The sequence below is a fragment of the Meles meles genome, chromosome 8, assembly GCF_922984935.1.
Source record: "Meles meles chromosome 8, mMelMel3.1 paternal haplotype, whole genome shotgun sequence".
NCBI classification, from domain to species: Eukaryota; Metazoa; Chordata; class Mammalia; order Carnivora; family Mustelidae; genus Meles; species Meles meles.
This window is the reverse complement of record NC_060073.1, coordinates 76,079,401-76,098,978: the sequence shown is the minus strand read 5'-3', so window position 1 is coordinate 76,098,978 and position 19,578 is coordinate 76,079,401. Positions and strand designations below refer to the sequence as shown.

The 19,578-nt window shown below is 38.9% G+C and overlaps 1 protein-coding gene across 2 annotated transcripts in view; it reads right to left on the bottom strand.

Annotated features, from left to right (window-relative positions):
* Positions 1 to 973: 973 nt before the first annotated feature.
* Positions 974 to 19,578, bottom strand: part of FOLH1B (folate hydrolase 1B) — a 62,622-nt gene continuing 44,017 nt past the window's right edge. The window contains exons 13-19 of one of the 2 annotated variants that reach the window (XM_046017469.1): positions 15,509 to 15,576; positions 13,581 to 13,672; positions 11,874 to 11,964; positions 7,704 to 7,968; positions 7,346 to 7,427; positions 3,488 to 3,580; positions 974 to 1,913 (exon numbers count right to left, since the gene is read on the bottom strand). In XM_046017469.1, the coding sequence (XP_045873425.1) occupies positions 1,724 to 1,913; positions 3,488 to 3,580; positions 7,346 to 7,427; positions 7,704 to 7,968; positions 11,874 to 11,964; positions 13,581 to 13,672; positions 15,509 to 15,576 (881 nt within the window). In that variant the 3' untranslated portion in view covers positions 974 to 1,723. The remainder of the gene's footprint in view (positions 1,914 to 3,487; positions 3,581 to 7,345; positions 7,428 to 7,703; positions 7,969 to 11,873; positions 11,965 to 13,580; positions 13,673 to 15,508; positions 15,577 to 19,578) is intronic. The other variant, XM_046017468.1, reaches the window with a different exon arrangement.

Below are 19,578 nucleotides of genomic sequence, written 5' to 3'. Positions count from 1 at the left end.
TTCATTACTGCCTGCAGTGCCCCCATCCTGCAGTGTCGGTGTCCTGCAGTGCCCCAGTCCTGCAGTGCCCATGTCCGGCAGTGCCCCCATCCTGCAGTGTCCCCATCCTGCAGGGACCCCATCCTGCAGTGTCTGTGTCCTGCAGTGCCCCAGTCCTGCAGTGCCCATGTCCGGCAGTGCCCCCATCCTGCAGTGTCCCCATCCTGCAGGGCCCCCATCCTGCAGTGTCGGTGTCCTGCAGTGCCCTAGTCCTGCAGTGCCCATGTCCGGCAGTGCCCCCATCCTGCAGTGTCCCCATCCTGCAGGGCCCCCATCCTGCAGTGTCTGTGTCCTGCAGTGCCCCAGTCCTGCAGTGCCCATGTCCGGCAGTGCCTCCATCCTGCAGTGTCCCCGTCCTGCAGTGCCCCTGTTTTGCAGTGCAGGCTGCTGGGATAGCGCTTGCTTCTTGCAGTTCATAGTGGCCAGAACTCAGGAGCCGGGAGCTTTTTCTAACACTGCCGTTGCCTGGTTTAGTGGTAGAGAGCCTCTAGAGGCAAGGCAATTCCCCCGAATCAGCTTCCCACGGTGGCCTAGAGTCCAGGGTTCTGGGGAGGTTTTTTTGCACTCTGCTAGCAAAGCACGCTGTGCCTTCTCTACTGTTCAGTAAGGCCCATGGCGTGGGGAAAATCCTTCACTGGCCATTTCATCTCACCCCTAGGGATGGTGACTGCTCCTTGGACCTGCTATAAAGGTTCTTGTTACCTTTAACTAGATAGTATCTCATTACTGCAATGCTACTATAACTAATGTATTAACTAACTATAACTCTATAATAACGTTCCCTGCTTATGTTGCCATATGGTTTCTCTGTCTTAACTGGACCCTGACTGATAAATGTTATATTCATGTAAGTGAATTGCTCCACATCAGTGAACTGAACTCCAGCCCCGTGCACCTTCAAAGGTGAGTGAAAAATCAAGTGTTAGAAAACAGATACAGAGTATGATTTTATTTACAGTTTAAAAACCAAACAAACTGCAAAACACATAAAGAATATAGCCATGTGTGGAATAATGATAAATAACAGAAAAGATTCATGTAAGATTCAAGAAAGTGAGTATCTCTGGCAGAAGAGGAAGGCACATTTGTCAGTGGTAGATGGGACATTCAGACATATGGGTAACGTTCCTTTCCTTAATTTGGTTATTTGTGGGGGGCAGTTCTACAAATCTTCATTTCTTTATTATTTTTTACTGTACATACATTACATATACACTTTGATAGAAATAAGATATTTGATATTTTAAGAAAAGTAATTATCCTTTATAGCATAGAGTGACTATGCTTACCAGCAGTGTAATTAGACTAGAGTAGCTCAACTAGTTGGTTAGGATAGTGATCTCTCAGCCCTTGGTGATCAATAGGGCCAATTCCAGTGCAGAATTAGCCTCGATTCCCTCTACTGCCACATAAGAGTTTTATACAGTAGGTGTTGCCTTAATTTTAACTCTTAGTTCAAATTCAGAATATCCTTCTATAATTATAGAATAAAAATTGTCCATCTTTTCTTTTTTGATTCATAGGGAGAAGAAAGAATGAGAGAGTGTGTGTGTGTGTGTGTGTGTGTGTGTGTGTGTGTGTGTGTTGACTTTATTTTTTAGTTTATTTTTTAGACTATGCCTTCTGTGATTCTTTCTGAGTGACAAACCATACCTATTCAGTACGGGTTCTCTGAAGAACCACGTCAGGCCACTTCCCTCAGAGTCCCGGCTGCAGCCTGCACGGTAAATGCTGCGATGGAGATCTGCCTCTTCACCTCTCCCCAGGCCTTGGACGGATCCACTCTGTTTTCAATATCAAACAGAGCATCATAAATTCCTGGGAATGACTCCCCTGCATACTTGTTGTGGCTGCTGGGAGCATAGATGATGTGCCTGTTGATAAAAACAGTTGGCTGTTTTCGGACAGTTGCTGTCCAAACGATACATACAAGAGAAAAACAGGAGTGCTCTACAAATCCTGGACTGCAGAATTCTAATATCACGATTTGAACAAGTCACTTGTCAGCTAAACTGCCACTTTAATCATCTCCAAAGTCCAGTCTAGGAAGTATATGTTTTGACTTTAAACAGAGGACTTCACGTCGTTCAGAGCAACAAAAATTACATTAATAGTCCCAATAGCTTGTCACCTACTATGCATCGTGCTTGTGATTAAATGATTTGCCTCTAACTTTTCTATTCCTTAAAAATAAATGCTAGAGGGGCACCTGGGTGGCTGAGTCAGATAAGCCTCCGACTCTTGGTTTCAGCTCAGGTCATGATCCCAGGGTCTTGGGATCCAGTCCCTCACCAGGCTCCCCGCTCAGTGGGGCGTCTGCTTCTCTGCCTCTCTCTCTCCCTCCCTCCTTCTGTCCCTCCTCCCACTTGCACATGCACATGTATTCTCTCTCTCTCTAAAATACATAAATAGATCTTAAAAAAAAAAAACCTCTATAAAGTTGATACTAGCATTTCAAAAAGGAGGAAACTGAGATCTGAGAGATGAAGTGATCAGTCTCGAGCTACATTTTAAGTAAGTACCGACTTTTCACTGTCCCACGTCACCCCCGGAAATGTAGCCCAGCAGTGATGATCAAAGTCCTATTTGTGACCTGCCTACCTACTACTGTGTTTTTTCTGTTTAAAAAAGGAGACACACTAACATGTGAGAATGCCTAGCTTAAAGTACGAATAATCATTAAAAACAGCTTTGAAAATGTAACATGATCTGGGTAGAAGGTGATATTTTATTGAAAGACATATGCCAGTCATATCAAAGTATGTGAAGGGAAGGGTACGTTCCCAAGCAAAGAGGTAAAGAAGGAAAGAAGACACTTGTGCTGCCATTGGGAGACAGTCACCATGTCTGGATGACCCCCTCACTCCTAATTCTGATCCGTTGATAATCCATAAACAAAAAGACAGGGTCATTTCTCACTACTCACTGATCTAATTTATTCTCCAATTCTTAGCAAGATCAATCTAATGGTCATCACTGATGTTTATCAGAAATATTTAGAATTGTCAAAAATTAGACGAAAATCTGAACATTAGGAGAATGAGTATGTAAATACATATTTTATACATTTTATATATATTTATTATGTCTTATGTGTATACATACATAAAGACAAATATATTTAAAATGAGAGGGGGCTAAAATTATATAAACCAAATATAAATATGATTTTATAACTAACTGACAGAATTGGGGTGGTTTTATTTTCTACTTGTGACTTTGTTGATCTTCTAAGTTTCCTACAATGAACATATGTTCTTTTATAATCAGAAGTAAACAATATATTAAAAAGTATGCAGCAATCACATTACATTATATGAATAATATATCATTTCCTACATATATTTTGAAATTTCTATTTGCTTATAAGAAATCAACTATATTTTTTCCACAGTGCAAAAAATAAGAAAAAAAAGAATACAATCAAGTGTCATATTTGTATCCTTACCTGTAGAAAGGCCTGTCTGGTAATCCTAAAGGATCAATAAATGCTCGTTCCAAAAACATCAGTTGATCATTCATAATTCTCAATAATATTGGGCTAAACAACAAAACAAATACAGTTGTCACTTCTTGAGAAAACATGCACCACAAAGCAAACTGAAAATTCACAACAAAATTAAATATATCTTAAATCTCTATGATATGCAAATTAAGAACAATAGTGTAACAGTTACCTTTTTATTTTTTATTTATTTATTTTTTTAAAGATTTTATTTATTTGACACAGAGAGAGAGATCACAAGTAGGCAGAGAGGCAGGCAGAGAGAGAGGGGGAAGCAGGCTCCCTGCCGAGCAGAGAGCCTGATGTGGGGCTCGATTCCAGGACCCTGGGATCATGACCTGAGCCGAAGGCAGAGGCTTAACCCACTGAGCCACCCAGGTGCCCCAACAGTTACCTTTTTAAAATCTTATAGAATACTATTCTGCTGAGGCTTATAAAACCACATAAAGTTATAGTGGTTGAAAAGGACAACAGTAATTTTTATTTATTTTGAAATAATAATTAATTGGCAATCCTAGTTTTTAAATATAAGCAAGATGTTTTTTTATCTTAGGAATCCTAATAATCTACTCAAAGAAGTCATTCGATATTGAATGGGACGGTCGATTCATGGTTAGTAGGGTTCCTGGAAAATTATGCATATTTACCAAAAGATAGCCAATGTTTTACTATTATTTTATTATTATTAAAGCCAAATGTCCTAGTACATCATAATCCATTCCTATAAGGCATTTTGCCAGAGGGAGGAAAGATCATAGTTTTTAAAGACAGAAAATCAACTTCATAGAATTTATGGTGTTTGGAATCTCCTTAAGATTTATTGCTTATTGTTGATTTTTTAAAAGATTTTATTTATTTATTTGATAGACAGAGATCACAAGTAGGCGGAGAGGCAGGCAGAGAGAGAGAAGAGGAAGCAGACTCCCTGCTGAGCAGAGAGCCCCATGCAGGGCTTGATCCCAGGACCCTGAGATCATGACCTGAGCGGAAGGCAGAGGCTGTAACCCACTGAGCCACCCAGGCGCCGCTGCTGATATTATTTTAACCCACACAAAAACTTGAAAAGAACTGTAAAGTACAAGGAAAAAAAAAATCCCATGTTCACTCCAGGATGATACAGTTATTATACTAATTGGTTTACTTTGAATTTTTCTCTATATTTGTCCAATTAAAATATAATCAAAGTGTTCACAATTTTAAATATTTTTGGTTTATTTCACATTTTATAGTAAATATCTTATTTCCTTTATAATCAACTCGTTCAATGCTTATGAAATGTTCAAATTAGTGGACATTTAATTTTTTAGTAATTTCTCTCCTCTTAGGTATTGATTGCTTTAAATTATTTGATATATTTTTTAATAAACTATTACTATTTATTATTATTATTATTAAAGATTTTATTTATTTATTTGACACAGAGAAAGCACATAAGCAGGAGGAGTGGCAGAGGGAGAAGGAGAAACAGGCTCCCCACTTAGCAGGGAGCCCCACATGGGGCTTGAACCCAGGACCCTGAGATAATAACCTGAGCCAAAGGCAGATATTTAACTGACTGAGCCACCCAGGCATCTCTATTTATTGATTTGTTTGTTTGTTTACTTATAGAAAGATAGAGCATGAGCTGGGAGAAGGGCTGAGGAGCGACAGAGGGAGTAGGAGAGAGAGAATCTTAAGCAGGCTCCATGCCTAACATGGAGCCTGACATGGGGCTTCATCTCATGACCCTGAGATCATGACCTGAGCTGAAGTCAAGAGTCATATGTTTAACCAAGTGAGCCACCCAGGAGTCCCTTGAATTGTTTGGTGTTATAATCTGTTTCTTTCTCTGAGAAGCTCTTTTTCCTTTCCAAACTTGAAATTATTTCCTGAAGAAAAGGTCTAAGAAATGGAAATACAATGGCAAAGTCTAAGAACTCTGTAAATAGCTCTTGAAACTTTAACAGTATGTATTTATGCTTTTCAAAAAGGTTTTTATTTTTTGTTTTTATTTATTTTTTCAAAAAGGTTTTTAAAACAATTCACAACACTACCAGGAAAGAGCAAGAGCATCTGCTCCAGGACGTCATATGGGGCAATGGGGTCAACCAGGTTTCAAATCATTACTAAGGTGAAACAAAAATAGTTATTTTGCAAATGGTATAACTTTATTTTTACCTGTATTTTTTAATCCGTAGGGAATTTGAATGGTTTTTTTGTGTCTGTCTGTACAGGCAGTGTCTCCTTTTTGAGTTGTCTTGTCCATTGCCAACATTTTCAACTTTGTTCTTTTGTAGTTTATTTTTTTAAATATTTTATTTATTTATCTATTTGACAGAGAGAGACCACAAGTAGGCAGAGAGGCAGGCAGAGAGAGAGAGGGAAGCAGGCTTCCCGCTGAGCAGAGAGCCCAAAGCAGGGCACGATCCCAGGACCCTGAGATCATGACCTGACCTGAAGGCAGAAGCTTAACCAACTAAGCCACCCAGGTGCCCCTGTTTTGTATTTTCTTAACCAATTTTCAAAAAATATTTTTTATGATGTTTACATCACTCCCTTTCCATATTTGCTGGAAAAGAGGTTTCCCAGCCTTCTATCTTTGCTTTTGATGATTAACTTTCATATTCTGAACCATTTCAGTGTTTTCAAACCTGATTGCCTTTTCATTTCCCTGTTGCTTCTAAACTTAGAATTTCACTTCCAGGAAATTTCAACTTTTAATAAAGAATTTTTCTACACCCATTACTTATGTTTGCATGCAATGTGAAGTGAAATTCAGAACTCACTTTTTTATCAGTTGCTGAGAGCTTAAATAACATTACTGTTGAATATGTTTTTCTTCCTCCATTTATTGTTGGTATGTCCTTGATTACAAAATACCTATTTCTTACCCAAATGCATTCTTATATGTCACTCATCTATTTCTGGACTGCCTGCTCTTATCTTTCAATGTATTTTTGCGTCAGTCCCCAAGGGTTTCATATCTGTGTCATCCTAATAGGCTTAATACACAGTCAATGTTTAATCTCAAAATTCTATTTCAAAAAATTTCCTTAATATTGTTTCATTATTTTTCTCCCATCTTAAAGTTCTATTCCAATTATGTTTATTTTGGTGATTTCACACAGAATTAATGCTAAATGCTTAATATTGGAAGAAAACTGACTTCTCAATACTTATTCTGGAGAAAGAGTTTTACCAGGTAGAAGAGGATTGAGAAACTTTGGAGGTAATGACATTAAGAAGAGGAAGAAAAGAAAGTATGTTCTGGAAATAGGAGAAGTTGGTTGAAGTATGATGGACCGACACTGAAAGAACATGAGATAAGGCTAGAAAAAGCTGGGGTCACACAGTGGAGGATCTTCAATGCTAAGGTGGGAATTTTGTAACTCAACAGCTGGTCATTAAAGAGTTGCTGGAATTTCTCAGCACACGGCTGCCACTCAGAAAATTAGAGATGGGGGCTCCTGGGTGGCTCAGTGGGTTAAAGCTTCTATCTTCGGCTCAGGTCATGATCTCAGGGTCCTGGGATCGAGCCCCACATCTGGCTCTCTGCTCACTGCTTCCCTTCCTCTCTCTATGTCTGCCTCTCTGCCTACTTGTGATCTCTGACAAATAAATAAATAAAATCTTAAAAAAAAAAAAAGAAAAAGTTAGAGATGGGTCTTGCTGAGATATGGCAGCCCTGTACAGGATGCCTTAAGATGGAGAGACAGAAAGGAGCAAAACACTTCCCAAAGATATTTCAGCAACAAAGATGTCAATTAGTATCTCTTTTTCATTGTATCTGTTCTAGCCATAAGTTAAAAATGTGGAACATACTTGTTTTTGTCCAAGTCTTGAAGTCTCTCATTGAACTTAGAAGCAATTTCTGTAAAGTTCTTCACAGCAGAGAAAAGTGCATCTGAAATAGAAATCGGGGCTTAGGGGCATTGTCCTATGGCTTACGCAAAGGGAACACTATAGGAAGCAGTTTGTTCTCTTCTGCACTTTACGAGGTTCTTATATTTATATATTACAAGAGGGGCGTCAGTGAAAAGGCAAATATATTTATAGATGTAAACAAGGTATCTGATCACATGGACTGGCAATAAATAACATGTGGACTAAGGTCAGTCATTACATTTTAGAGATTAACTGAAAGACGGAGATGAGTTTTGAGGGAGGAGGTGTAGCATACCAAATGACACACGGTATGTTTTCATTTCTTGTGGATGTTTCATTGAAATATTGTAGATCTTGTCAGCGTACATTCTCAAAACGATAGCATAATCTCGACAGTCAAATGGGAGCACTATGGAATTGGCTAGTTCAAATACCATCCCTCCTCGAACCTGTGCCACAGCAAGGTGGTACTTAAAAGTTGGATCATAAAATTTTTCCACCAATTCATATGTTTCATAGACACTGTGATACAATGGATAGCTCCTGAATTTGCTTGTTGCCTACAAAAAGAAAAGAAAATAGAGCCACACAAAAGAATATGAAAACCAAACTATATCTCTTATAAAATAGCCTATAATAAGATGCATAACACCATATTTACTATTAATATTAGTAAAACTGTTTTGGCCAGTAATGAATAAAGAAATGTATTTAAGAATCTTAGTAATACACTTACTAAAGGGTTAATATTATAATATGAAAATATATCCCAGATGTGTAATTAAAAAATATGTGTATACAACATAAATGATAGAATAAAAATGATCTGAAAAGACCTAATGGTCTTGCCTTCAAGGATATAGGAGATGTAAAAACATTTCTGAACAAAGACAAGATAATGTTGCATTTCAGTCTAAATAATTTAAGAAGATAGGGAATTGCTAGAGGCGATGGTACATGAGCATTATACAATATTATATCCGGTAAAGCTGCAAACTGCTAATGACTGAAATTCCACGAATGGATGATTTTCTGACAAGCAGCCTGTGGAAGTGTGACGAGTCCACACAGTGAGGAGAAATGTAGTGGATCCAGAATCTCACGAAGGAGAGAGAAGGAATGCTCAGATATGTATAAGACACCAAGAACATAAACAAAAGGCCAGAGGCAAGGACTTTTCAAACTTTGAATTGCTGATTTATGTCTTTTGTCTGTCTTATTTAGTTGTTTTTTTTTTAATTGACATAAAAGAATACTTTATTTAGCAGTGTGTTGAAGAGGCTAGGATTCTAAAATTAGACAGCTGGAGTTTGAATACAGCCCGCAGGACCTGTTACCAAATAACTCTGACTGGTTATTAACCCAAAGATTATTAGCTTTTCTTTAGTATTCTCATGAGTAAAACATAGATAATATTAACATCTAGCCTCAACCCACCCCCATCTAACCCTGCCTAGCTTCCTACCCCAGTGGTAGGATTAAAGATTTCCTGTCTGGAGAGAATAACTACTCCAAGAGAAAAGATCGATAGATTCTATAGACCTATAGTTGTTGCCTCCCCATAAAGCATTGAGAACAGGCCTTCTCAATCACTCTTCCCTGAAGCCTCCCATTGACAGCTGCCACCCTTGCATACATGGCTTCAGTCAGCTTCTCATGGACTAATTCCTAAAGAAGACAGGTGGCCAAAGATGACCAGCACTTGAAAATAGCCTTTGACTTGAAAGATATAGACCAAAAACACAAACTAAAATAAAATCAACTTAAGAGTAAGGAGGTACTGCAAGGAATGGAAGGAAACTTATAGTAATAATAATAATAATAATAATAATAATAATAATAATATAATAAAGATTTCAATAAAAAAGAATGACAGAGTTGAGAAAGATTTTTTTTAAAGATTTTATTTATTTATTTGATGGGCAGAGATCACAAGTAGGCAGAGAGGCAGGCAGAAAGAGGAAAGGAAGCAGGCTCCCTGCTGAGCAGAGAGCCCGATGCAGGCCTCGATCCCTGGACCTGAGCCGAAGGCAGAGGCTTTAACCCACTGAGCCACCCAGGTGCCCCAAAATATTTCTGATAGTAAAAAAAAAAAAAAAAAAATCACAGTTAAACAAAGATAAAAAATAAGCACATCAGAAAATAATCCCCAAATGTTAAACAACTAGTAATAGTTCAAAAAAGTCAAAAGAGGGAAGAAGTGATCAAAGGGAAAAATATTCCCTCCAACTGCAAGATGTGGGTTTCCAGACCAAAAGGCCCACTCTGTGCGTAGCTCAGTGTAAGGAAAAATGGTATAACCAAGGCACACACATACAACGAGGACTACATGGAAGATACCAGAACCTTCCTTTAAAAAAACTCTCCTTTTCAAGAAGTTCCTGAAGGATATGTTCCAAACATACTAAAGAGTAAACAAGAAAAAGAAAAATACAAAATGCAGGAAAGAGGATACAGAACAGGAGAGAATTGAAGGTACTCTCAGACTTTCCAGTGAAAGAAAATTTCACAGGCAAGAGTTATGTCACAGGGAAAGAGAACCACCAGAGAACTGAAACGAGCAGGAGAAGAAGAACCCAAGGGGGAAAAAGAAATCTGCCAGATCACTGATACATTGGAATATACTAAAAGTTTGTGGTGAGTTAGTTATGGACACATGGAAGGAAAAAAAAGATACTCTAACCCACAAGTATGGTACAACAGTATATTGAGAAAATGCAATGAGGGAAAATATTTGAGAGTTGGGAGAAAAGTTGATATAGAAGCGCAAAAATGCCCATCTTCCCTAACGAGAAGCAAATGGAAGATACGTCAAACTGAAAAAGAAATAAATGGCACCAGGAACACAGTATGTGTAAGCATGCATGTAGATATCAGAAGAAACCAATGAAAAAACTGAAAAAAATGTGAATCTGTTGAACAGAATCAGAGGTGGGACAAGCCCACACGTAGAATAAGGGACCAGTGTTTTTCATCATACACCCTTACAGAACTGTTATGAGCTTTTATGAACTGTGTTCTTATGTTACTTTGGTAAACATAAAAACTATAAAATTGTCATTACCACCAGCATGAACAATGGTAGGGAAAAAATCATGACCTGTATTATGTGTTCATTGTTCCTTGTGCCATAGAGCATAACTTTCACGTTTTCTTACTGGAGATCAAATGGGATAAAAATCCAAATATTTATCCATTCATCTGTTGATGGACATCTAGGTTCTTTCCATAGTCTGGCTATTGTAGACATTGCTGCTATAAACATTCGGGTACACGTGCCCCTTCGGATCACTATGTTTGTATCTTTAGGGTAAATACCCAGTAGTGCAATTGCTGGGTCATAGGGTAGTTCTATTTTCAACATTTTGAGGAACCTCCATGTTGTTTTCCAGAGTGGTTGCACCAGCTTGCATTCCCACCAACAGTGGAGGAGGGTTCCCCTTTCTCCACATCCTCTCCAGCATCTGTCATTTCCTGACTTGTTAATTTTAGCCATTCTGACTGGTGTGAGGTGATATCTCATTGTGGTTTTAATTTGTATTTCCCTGATGCCGAGTGACGTGGAGCACTTTTTCATGTGTCTGTTGGCCATCTGGATGTCTTCTTTGCAGAAATGTCTGTTCATGTCCTCTGCCCATTTCTTGATTATATATACACAATGGAATACTATGCAGCCATCAAAAGAAATGAAATCTTGCCATTTGCGACGACGTGGATGGAACTAGAGCGTATCATGCTTAGTGAAATAAGTCAATCGGAGAAAGACAACTATCATATGATCTCCCTGATATGAGGACATGGAGAAGCAACATGGGGGGGTAGGGGGATAGGAGAAGAATAAATGAAACAAGATGGGATTGGGAGGGAGACAAACCATAAATGACTCTTAATCTCACAAAACAAACTGGGGGTTCCTGGGGGGAGGTGGGATTGGGAGAGGGGGAGCGGGCTATGGACATTGGGGAGGGGAGGCGAACCATAAGAGACTATGGACTCTGAAAAACAACCTGAGGGTTTTGAAGGGTCAGGGGTGGGAGGTTGGGGCAACCTGAGGGTTTTGAAGGGTCAAGGGTGGGAGGTTGGGGGAACAGGTGGTGGGTAATGGGGAGGGCACGTTTTGCATGGAGCACTGGGTGTTGTGCAAAAAGAATGAATACTGTTACGCTGAAAAAATAAATAAAATGGAAAAAAAAATCCAAATATTTCTAGTGTAAGTAACTGGGTGAAAGCAATGCCACCTAGTGAAACAGAAAATAGATTTAAAGGAATACAAGCAGGTAAGTTCTAAGGCTCAGGATGCTGGATGCGGGCATCCCCTCATGTAAAAGTAGCCCCACCTCAACTACTTCTGCTTCAAATCCCTCTATTTCTTAAAGGCTTACATTGCCTTTTTTAAAATTCAGAATTATTTGTTTAGCTAAAATATATTCATAAGCAATCTTCAAAAACGTACTGACAGACTTACCCAGTTTTTAGTGTACCGTGCTCTGCCTGAAGCAATTCCAAGTCTTTGGAAGAACGCCTCAAAGTCATTACCAGATCCCAGTTTGTTAATCCTTTTAGGGATAAAACTGGAGATTACTTGAGTCGTTTCTTCAGTGACTACAAATTAAAGCTTAATTAAACTCCATTCTTGGTTTTATAATTTTTTCTTTATAAAAGTCACATCAGACAAACAACAAAAAATAATTGAGAGGAAAAATTGAGAGAAATAATTGATCACAAAGTATCTACTTCAATAAGGCTATTTTGGGTAGTAGTGACCATTGTTCTTTTGGGTTCCTGGACCCAGTTCCAACATGTGGAGGGGGATGTGTGGTGTTTCCCATACCAGGACACCAGCTGGGTGCCCTCCAATTCAACTCAGTTCTGACACTGAAGGTAGCACAGATTGCACAGGTGAAGGGCTGAGTCCCACAGGACTGCCTCTCACCGACTTCAGAACCAACCACAAATCCAGGTTGTCATCTGTGATTCTGACTGACCGGCTGCAGATTGGAGATTCCCAAGTTCTGTTCCTTGGGTTCAATTAATTTGCGAGAGCTGTTCCCAGAACCCAGAGAACAATTTTACTTAGTAGATCACCAGTTTATTATAAAAGGATGTAACTCAGGAACAGCCAGATGGAGGAGGTGCAGAGGGCAACATGTGGGGAAACAGCACACAGCTGTCCACACCCTCCCCAGGTGCCCCACTCTGCTCTAAGTTCCATGTATCCACCAACATGGAAGGTGCCCCACTCTGCTCTAAGTTCCATGTATCCACCAACATGGAAGCCCTCTGAACCCTGTCTTCTTGGGTTTGTATGCAATGCAAGCTTCATTACAAAGACACAGTTGATTAAATCATTGGCCACTGCAGACTGATTCATCACCTTTGCTCATGGGGTGGGACTGAAAGTCCCAACCTTCTAATTACATGGTCTTGGCCATCAGTCCCCATCCAAGGGTCGCCCTGCTAACAAAACGAGAGACACGCTTGTCTCTTTCATCACTTAAAACATTTTAAAGGTTTTAGGAGCTCTCTGTGCCAGCAAGGGGCCAAAGATTGAATATATTCTTCCTATTATAAATCATAATATCACAATTGCATAGGCTAATTTTTTTAAAGATTCATTAAGTTGGAAAATATTTACCTCAACTTACTTTATCATCTGTATTTGTTGTTCATGATAAAGTGAACAGAAGCAGAATTATTTTTAGATAATTCAGATGTAAATCCTATCCTAAAATTTTTTAAATTATTCATATCCTTGATAGGTATAATTTATCTATAATCAATCTCTATCTCTGAGATATTTATTCCTTTAACCTTGCCTGTGAAGACACATTCAATACTGAAATGATGCCTTTATTTTTCTTATTTTTCTTAGAGAAACCAAAATATTTTTTAACTGTATGATATTCAGAAAAAAGAAAACGTATCGAGCAAGTTAGGTACAGAAATGCTAGGGGAACTTCTTTACAACATTGTAACTTTGACTTATGCAGCGTGCTATGTTTTGCCTGCTCAAAAAAGAACCATTTTTAGATGGCCTACAGATTTAACTTCAAAACACATGGTAATATTTTATTTGTGAACCAAAGCATCACCTTCCCTTTGAAAGAAAATACACTTTCATTTTCAACCCAATCCTACACTCTCTATCCAGCAGAAAGTCTTGTTTGTTTACCTCGGCATGCCGCTGAACTCCGGTGAAGGACTTTTTCCATTCCAGCTCTCATAAAGAGATTTGCCTTCAAAGCCTTCATCGGGGCTTTGGAGCTACAGATTAAAAGTGAAAAAAAGAAAATACTTATAAATAAGATATTTTAATATTTAAATGTCCATTAACCAGGGATTAAATAACTAAACTATATTCAGCAAAATGCATGATACACAATTTGCACATTAGCTGTCATTAAGAATTGCAATAATAAGTGTCTGACAATAGAGGAAAATGTTCATGCTACTATATATAAATGTGGCTATTATAAAAAATACATGAAGTATATGGAAAAGAAGGCCATATGATTACCAAGCCACTTATGCAAATGAAAGGTCATATTGTAAGACATTTTTGTCCACTTTTTCTGAATTGAGGGAGGCTGCTCTCAAAAACACATGTTTCTTTCCTCTTCTAAAAAAGAAAATGAAAAGAAGCAAGGTGATTAAAGGAAGGTATTTCTTTTAATATTGCTTCTTGACAGTAAGGTTGCTAAAGTCATTAAAACATAATAAAACAAATGCATTAATTTTTATTTAATTAATTGAGTATTTATTGTAATTTTGTTAAATGCAGGGCTTGAAGTACATTTTCTGGTTTTACAGATGAGAAAACTAAGGGAAAAAAATATAACCTATTATGGAGTTCTTGACCAATTCTTGAAATCTAGTGTATAAGATGTTATGCTGAAGACACTCACAAACTAAATTTTAATTAATGTTCCATCAACTACTCACAGGTCATTTATTATACATTATATGGTATACAATTTTTTATTTTATATTTAATAAAAGTCCTATGTTCTACTTTTCAACAAATTCAATTTTTAAAAGCTTATAGAGTACCTATGTCATTTAAGACTTTGTGTGAATTCCAGGGATAAGACACATTACATACTCTGTAAGAGTGGGAACTGCAAGTAAAAAATGTGGAATTCAACGTGCCAGGTGCAAAGGTCTATGGGAACATAATTGAATTTGCATAAGCACAAGGAGAGAGTCAGAACATAGGTTAACAAAATTATGTTATTAACCTCTTAATTGGTAAAATACGAATAAATAAGCCAACAAATGAATTTCACTCAAGCTTATAAGTTGATACCAAATTTTGATATAAGGGACAGCACTGCTCCATTTATGCTAAAAAATGCACATTCATGTAGAAATACAGTACTAAATTTTCCATTTATCACTCAAATGTAAAATGCTATGAATCACTCTCCCCAGACAAAACAGAATAAAACCAACCCCCAAACTGTCAACCATCGTATAATTTCAAAGCTGACCTAGAGGGTGTTGTTTTTGCAATTTCCCTGGGGGCCACCAAACCAGCCAGAAAAGGAATATAACTGCTGAGCTTCCTTAGCATTTATCTTAAATTACATGAATGGTGCACATTGTCAGAAACACCCTGTTGCAGGTACAGGTTTCACCTAACCTCTCCCCAAACCGAGGACCCTGGAGTCAGCGGCTGGTGTTTCCACACATACTCCTTCTCAGTCACTTGAAACTTTAACTCTTCCTGTGTCCTGGGCTAATTGATATTAGCACACGAAGGAATATAAATCAGTTTTAAAATTAAGGAATGAAATCACAGGACCAAGTCCCGGTTCAGCCACTGCATGAGTTGTGTGACTCGGGGGCTAATGCTTTTTGATCTTAGTTTTCTCAATTTCTAATGGGGATGGCAGACACAATGCTACCCCAAGGCTGCTTCAGGGTAGTTGGGAGAAATGGGGTAACATGTATAAACAGTTTATTAGATGTAATGTTCTCTGGAGTTTAGTAGATGTAATATTTGCTATGAGAGAGAAAGACAGGACATAATAATGGTACCTCAAGAAAACATCATTTGTAGAACTCAAACTTTCTAAAATTATACATAATTATTTTTACCTCTTTTGTTAGGTTATACACCAAGCTGTACATCAGTGGGGTAGAGTCGACTCTCAGAGTGTAGTTCCCTTAAAGATAAAGAGAGAGTGTTTTTTTTTTTAATTTCATTTACTTTATTCTTTCATTCAAAGATGAATCCTAACTCTTTAGCCAAAAGGATCCTTTTAAAACCTAAGTCCAATAAAAACTCTCCAGCTTATTATTTAATAAAGGTATCATGCTCATCACAGTCTTCATTTCCAAGCATGTAACAACCCCCACCACCGCTCCAGATCTTCACCTCCCACTCTGCCTACTCCGCTGCTCAGGGGCTTTGCACATACAGTTCCCTCGGCCTGGAACAGTGTTCTGCACTGATCTGCATGACTAGTCTAATGTCACGTTTTCTGAGGGTTTCCCTCAAACATCATACCTAGAGAAGCACACTTTCTTCTCTTTATCCTAGCCATTCTTTCTTTTTTGATGGTGCGTTATTTTTCTTATTGGTTATCTCTCAAACATGTTAAATATTTGCCTTTTTCTTTTCCATCCTCCCACCAGACTAGAAGTTCCATGGGAGCAGGTGTTCTCTTTTATTGTGGCCCTATTCCCAGGGCTTAGCACAGAGTCCTGGCCTTTAGCATTTACCCAATAAATATTTGTTGTAAAAACGCATTTATGGGGGTGCCTCGGTGGCTCAGTCAGTAAAGCGTCTGACTCTTGATTTCGGCTCAGGCCATGGTCTCAGTGTCCTGGGATCAAGACCTGCGTTGGGCTGCACGCTCAGCGTGGAGTCTGCTTGAGATTCTCTCTCTCCCTCTCCCTCAGGCTCTCCCCCCAGCTTAGATGTGTGCACACGCACATGCTCTCTTTTCTCAAATAGAATAAATAAAATCTTAAAAAATGTGTTTGTAAGGCAGATACTTTCCGGCTACTTCTTTATAAAGAGCAGAGATGGCGTTCCCATTCCTCAGGAATTCTGTCTCATGAGATTGAGAATCATGTAAACAGCCAGGAGAGGTGCCCTCAAGAAGCTGTGGGAGCACAGGGAGGGAACGCTAAAGCAGGCTGGGGGCCTGGGGAAGGGGAGGTTAAGACAACTTCATCAAAGAACAGCCTGTACAAATACCCAGAAATAAAAAGTACACGATGTACTCAGAGAATGGCCAGCAGTTCTTATCTCAAAACTTCAGATCCATGTCTGGGGACAGAAAAAGTTGAGGTTTTAGCAATAAGTAGACACCCCAGCAGAACTGTTCATAGAACCTGAAAGGCTGATTCTAAAATCCAACTGGAAGAATACTATGTACAGATTTTAGCCACTGCCATTTTTATTTTCTTTTTCATTTTTAAAAGAGAGAGACAGAGAGAGAACACAAGCACAGGGAAAGGCAAGCAGGGAGGGAAGCAGACTCCCTGCTGAGCAAAGATCCTGATGGGACATGATCCCAGGACCCTGGGATCATGACCCAAGCTGAAGGCACATGCTCAATGGACAGAGCCACCCAGGCATCCCCAGCCACTGCCATTTTTAAAAGCGATAAGAGTTAGTAGGAGTGCAAACCAGAGAGTCAGAGAGGAAGTCTGGCAGCAAGTATTACCACGTAATGCACATGTAGCATGATCCAGCCATGATACTGTAGCTCTCTACTCTCCACTTGTATAGAAAAAGGCAAGGCAGGCAAATAAACAAGATATTTACTGCAGCAAATTGAAGCCATCTGACCATCAGCTAGAGAACTGAGATTAATGAGATTATTCTGTTGAAAACCCTGTACAAGTTTTTGTTTTCAGGGGATAGATCTAGATACACTGGCATGGGAAGTTTTCCATAATATGCTGTTGAATGGAAAAGGAGAAGACGCAGAACCATATAGCATGTAGTATGTATGTAATACGTAATGAAAACCTGTATAAGGTAGTGAGGGGCAGCAGAATATAGTAGTTAGAATAATAACGTTGACCAGCTGGATTTGTCTCAGCTCAATCCTTTACTAACTCTGTGACCTTGGGAAATTTACTTAATCTCTCTGAATTGGTGGTTTCCTCTTCTATACAAGGGAGATAATAAAGTACTACCTTACAGGACTATTAGATTAAATAAATGTTTCCATGTAAAGCACTTAAGACAGCACCTTCAACACCACTGATGGTTTGTAGAGCTCAATTCTATACATGAATGTCAGTGTGATGGAAATATCCCAAATTTAGGACAGTAGCACCTTTGGAGAGAGTGCTGAGTTTGAAAGTGATATTAGTAAAGGTTTTTGCTTTATTTATCAATTTTGCATTTTACCATGAGAAAGCCAATGTATCACTTCTTATTTAAAAAAATAAATATTTAACAAAAATTTAAATATAAAGCAAAGTCAGATAAATGGCCTAGTCATCGAGTACCAGGGTGTCATATGCTCTTGATCCGGGAAATCATGGGGAGACAATGTAGCATTGCAAGGCAGGGAGTGACATCATCAGCAAATTCCAGTGATTTAAAACCATTAAAAATCAAACCTTACAAACAAAACTAGCAATAAAGTCATTATTCTACTTCAAAAATACATGTTGAAAATACATGTTTAAGTTCTTATTCTCTGTAGCAAGAATGTTTCATCTGATTATGTGTTTCTAAGTTAGGGAAAAGTGCCAAAAACATTAATTTTTGAGAATTAATTTTTAAGAATTAATTTGTGAGAAGCACAGGTGTTGGAGTTTTGCAAATATTAACAGCTTTTGTCCTGATAAGAGCTTTGGAGATCTGTGCTCTTGGTAACTCAATTTTTAATTTTTTTAAGTGTTTTTCTTCTTCTTTTTAAAATATTTTATTTATTTGAGAGGGTGAGCGAGCAAGAGAGAGAGAAAGCATAAGCAGGGGGAGCAGCAGAGGGAGAGGGAGAAGCAGATTCCCCAGTGAGCAGGGAGCCTGACCTGGGGCTCAATCCCAGGACCCTGAGATCATGACCTGAGCCGAAGACAGACGCTCAACTGACTGAGCCACCCAGGCAGCCCCGTAACTCTATTTAGAGGTGAGAAAACTGAGACACGGAAAGTAAGTCACAACCTGAGGTAACATAACTAGGAAGTGGCAGTGCCACGAGGAAGGCCACGCCCTTCCCCGGAACGTAAGAGAAGCAGGGCAGGATGGCTGAAATGCACTGCGTGAGCTCCCTTCTGGGACGATGTAACTCGGACAGGTGGACACAGAAGAAATGTACATGACAACATGCTTCTGGCAAAATGCAATGTCTTAATTACTGCTGACATGGAAGGTTTACTCCTACATTAAAGGGAAGATTCTAAAAGTCCACCCTGCATTCATTGACTCATTCATTTGCTGCACCTGGGCAACACGTGTTTCTTTAACAAGATTTTAGGAAGCCACAAGTCATCCACATCCTATCTGTTCCTGACTGAAGAATATACCCTAGTAATAGAAGTCCTTTGTAAAGCAAGTAGTTGTGTAGCTGCGGCAGTGATGAGTGCTGAAGACAGGGCTTCCCTGGAAAAGTAACAGTGTGGGGAGGCTGTAAGGGTAAGAATTCAGCAGGTAGAGTGCGCTGAGCGTCCTCTGAGTACTGGGATCAGCAGTTGCACTGGCTGGGGAGGTGCATATTGTGAAGAACAGGAAGATGAGTGGCAATGGACTGCTCAGTCTTGGGAACAGATCCAACAATGTCCTTTCATTCGAATCTCTGCTTATCAAAAGCAAATCCATTCTTAAAGGCCAATCTCAAGTGTCATTTCTCAAGCCTTTCCTGAACTTGCTACTATTCTCTCTTCTGAACACCCAGACCAGTCTGATTATAGCGGTTTTTTTAAACTAATATGATTTTTTAAAGATTTTATTCATTTATTTGAAAGAGAGAGAGAAACCTGAACCGAAGTCAGACACCGAGCCAAAGGCAGTGGTTTAATGGAGTGAGCCGCCAGGTGTCCATATGACCTTTTCCTTGTACCTGCAGATACTAGAAAGCTAGACTAATTAATCGTTCGTACTGAGCCACAAACTCCCTCGTGCAAGACTGTTCTTCACTAACCTCTGATCCCTTTGAAATACTGGAAAGTGCATTATAGAGAGAAATGCTCAGTGACTA